Source organism: Aptenodytes forsteri, unplaced genomic scaffold (genome assembly GCF_000699145.1).
Source record: "Aptenodytes forsteri isolate BGI_AS27 unplaced genomic scaffold, ASM69914v1 Scaffold624, whole genome shotgun sequence".
Taxonomy (NCBI): Eukaryota; Metazoa; Chordata; class Aves; order Sphenisciformes; family Spheniscidae; genus Aptenodytes; species Aptenodytes forsteri.
The window spans coordinates 216,903-219,817 of NW_008794808.1; the positions used below are offsets into that span (position 1 = coordinate 216,903).

Genomic DNA, 2,915 nt, shown 5'->3' on the forward strand with positions numbered 1-2,915 from the left:
CGCGGCCCTCGGCGGTGCCGCAAGTGAGTGGCCTGCGGGGCAGGGGAGGGATGGCGGCCGCCTTCCCCGCGCCTCCCCCTGCACTGGCACCGCTGCTCTCTCTTTCTCGCCTTCTTCCCTCTGCAGCGAGGCTGAACAACTGGCCCCCGTTGCCGTCTTTCTGCCCAGTGAAGCCTTGCTTCTACCAAGACATCCCCGTGGAGATCCCTGCTGACTTCCAGAAGACTGTTTCTACCATGTATTACCTCTGGATGGGTGAGTCCCTGGGGGAAATCTAAGGGCAGGTCCTGGGAGGAGGTAGAGGAACAAGTGTCCTGCGTGCGAGTGAACGCTGCTGGGCTGGAGAACTTGTGATTATCACACGGTGCCCAGGTCTGGGGGGCTGAGCTCTTGGTGTGGGGAGGGGGGAGCCTTGCTCGGGTTGCTTGACCGATGTCCTCTCTCTCAGCCAGCACCATTGCTCTCTTCCTGAACTTCTTGTCCTCGCTGGCCTGGTTCTGTGTGGAGCCCTCGTCCGGTTCTGGGTTCGGCCTCTCCATTCTCTGGGCTCTCCTCTACACGCCCTGCTCCTTTGTCTGCTGGTATAGGCCGATGTACAAAGCTTTCAGGTGTGTATCTGCTTGAGCTCCCAGGGCAGCGAAGCAGCGGGTGGGATGGCTGCAAGGCGGGTGCTTGAAGCTGGGGAGACTGGGCTGCTTGGGAGAACGGGCCCTTGCGCTGAGCGCGGCACCGATGGTGTCCCAGCCGCTTTTGTGGCCTTTGGGCCTGGGAGATGTGGTGATTCTGCACTGAGCTTCTGGCTGAGGAACAGATCTTGCTTTGGCTGGGGCTCTTTTAAGGAGGTCACAGGAACGTGTTTTCCTGTGGACCTTGCCGTTGGAGATCCTTGCACTGCCTTATGCCTCTTCCTCAGATTTGCCCTTGCTTTAAGACGCTTAACCAGTGGCTGCGCCTCTGGGGCCTGCGTGCTCTCTCTCGCTTTGAGGAATGTTTGAGAGTTGTTTTCTGAGGCCTAACCTCGTCTGTCTCTTTCTCCCAGGAGTGACAGTTCATTCAACTTCTTTGTCTTCTTCTTCGTCTTCTTTGCCCAGAACGTGATGTATGTGCTGCAGGCGATTGGCATACCAAACTGGGGATTCAGGTGTGCGTTGTGCTGACCCTGGGGAGTACCTGGTCAGCCGGGTACCCCAGAAAGGGAGGAGGCGGGTGGGGAAGAGGGAACCTGTGGGCAACCGTCTCTTGTTTTGCAGTGGCTGGATATTGAGCCTGATAGCGTTGCGGAAGAACACGGCCGTGGCTGTGATGATGATCCTGGTGTCCTTGTTCTTCACAGCAGTGGCTGTGTTGGGCATCATTATGCTGAAAAAGGTGAGTTTGGATCGAAGCTCTGGACCAGAGTGCCCCTTCAGGAGGATGAGGGTGGGTTTTGGCAGGTGCGGGGGCACAGCTCTGTTCACTGGGGGCCCGGAACGGGGCCGGTGCGCTGACCCCGAGCCTGCCGCTCTCTTCCAGATCCACTCTCTGTACCGCCGGACGGGCGCCAGCTTCCAGAAAGCACAGGAGGAGTTTGCCGCGGGGGTCTTCTCCAACCAGGCGGTGCGCACCGCAGCGGCCAACGCTGCCACAGGTGCCGCCACCAATGCCTTCCGGGTGCCCTAGCTGGGCGGTGGCCCCGGCTTCTCATTGCACGTGGGCTCTTTCTAAGGAAGAGGAAATCCAAGTTGCACTTTCATTGGATCCCCGTGTGTCTGCATCAGCTGTCAGAGGCCGCCTCATCCCAGCTTGGAAGTGCTGGTGCCTGAATCGTCTGCTGCTCTAACCCCTTCCCTCACGGATGGAGGCTGTTCCGGTTTGTGCTGGTCCCCTTCCCTCAGTGGACTGGGGAAGGAGCGGGATGGGAGGTGCCGTGACCAAGCCCTGTGCCTGTCATTGCCCTCCCTTCCAGCACCAGGAGCCTCCTCCAGACGTGTGACAGGGACTGAAGCGGCTGCTCACCTTCCCTGTGTTGGCCAGGGCTCCTCTGTTTCCCCACCTGGCGATGCCACTTGTGTGCCCTGGGGCACAAAGGGTTCCCCGTGTGTCCAGTCCCAGGGCGTGCAGGGGCTGGCTCTTCCCTGGAGGCTTTTGCCTGCCTTCCCTTTGATGCGGGACCTGATTCTCTGCCAAGAAAATCGTCACTGTCTTCCCCCCAGGGGCTTGCTCCGGTGGGGTGGGGCTGGGTCTGTCCCCAGGGTGCTGAGCTCGGAGGCAGCCCTCCTCCAGTCCCTTTCCCTGTCCTCTCCTTCTCTCCTTTGCTGGGCTGAGCCTGCTCCAGGTGCAGGGATAAGGAGAGTGGGGCCAGGACAGGCAGCAGTGGTGCACATGCTGCTGTTGGGGCTTCCTGCCTTTAGCCTGTGTGCCCAGCCACAGCTGTCCGGGACTGGCACGCGGTGGACCCTAAAGCCAGGCTGGGCACCAAGGAGGGCTCCTGGAACCTCCTTAGCTCCCTCCTTGCCTCCAGCTGAACAGCTTCTCCCTTCCTCTGCCTGCCCTGGGGCCAGTGATCCCTTGCTTCCACCCCAGCACTCTTCACCCAGAGCCTGCCCCTTCCCCAGGGGCCTTCGCCCTCCTTCCTTTTTGGGTGCTGAGCCGGTGCAGCACTGCCTAGTATGTGCCCTGTGTCCCTGCTAGCCCCTGGTGTCCCCCCTCCCGTGTGCCAGTGTCCTCGGGGCTCCCTGGGCCTCGTGTCACTGGGACGGGTCTCACGAGTTCTGCTTCGCCCCATCTCCTCTCCGATGCTCCTGGGTTTGTCCCTGCTGCTCCTGGGCTGGCGAGAGGGTTTGTGCCTTCATCTGTGGGGGCCAGCGCACACGCGGCAGGTCCACTGCGGCCATGCCCTGTCCTGCGGCGGGGGCTGGCGCTGGGTGACGGCGGTG

At 61.4% G+C, this 2,915-nt stretch overlaps 2 protein-coding genes across 2 annotated transcripts in view; both read left to right on the top strand.

Annotated features, from left to right (window-relative positions):
• Window position 1: 1 nt before the first annotated feature.
• SCAMP3 (secretory carrier membrane protein 3) lies at window positions 2–2,907 on the top strand (the record flags this gene model as incomplete). The annotated part of the gene is made up of 6 exons (XM_009274467.2): window positions 2–23; window positions 127–255; window positions 449–608; window positions 1,040–1,141; window positions 1,251–1,368; window positions 1,513–2,907. Coding segments are annotated over 6 exons (678 nt in total), but the record flags the coding sequence as incomplete, so codon positions are not given.
• The window catches only part of FAM189B (family with sequence similarity 189 member B), a 6,906-nt gene continuing 5,885 nt past the window's right edge, over window positions 1,895–2,915 (top strand). Inside the window, exon 1 of the mRNA XM_009274468.2 lies at window positions 1,895–1,901. Coding sequence (XP_009272743.2) covers window positions 1,895–1,901 — 7 coding nt within the window. The remainder of the gene's footprint in view (window positions 1,902–2,915) is intronic.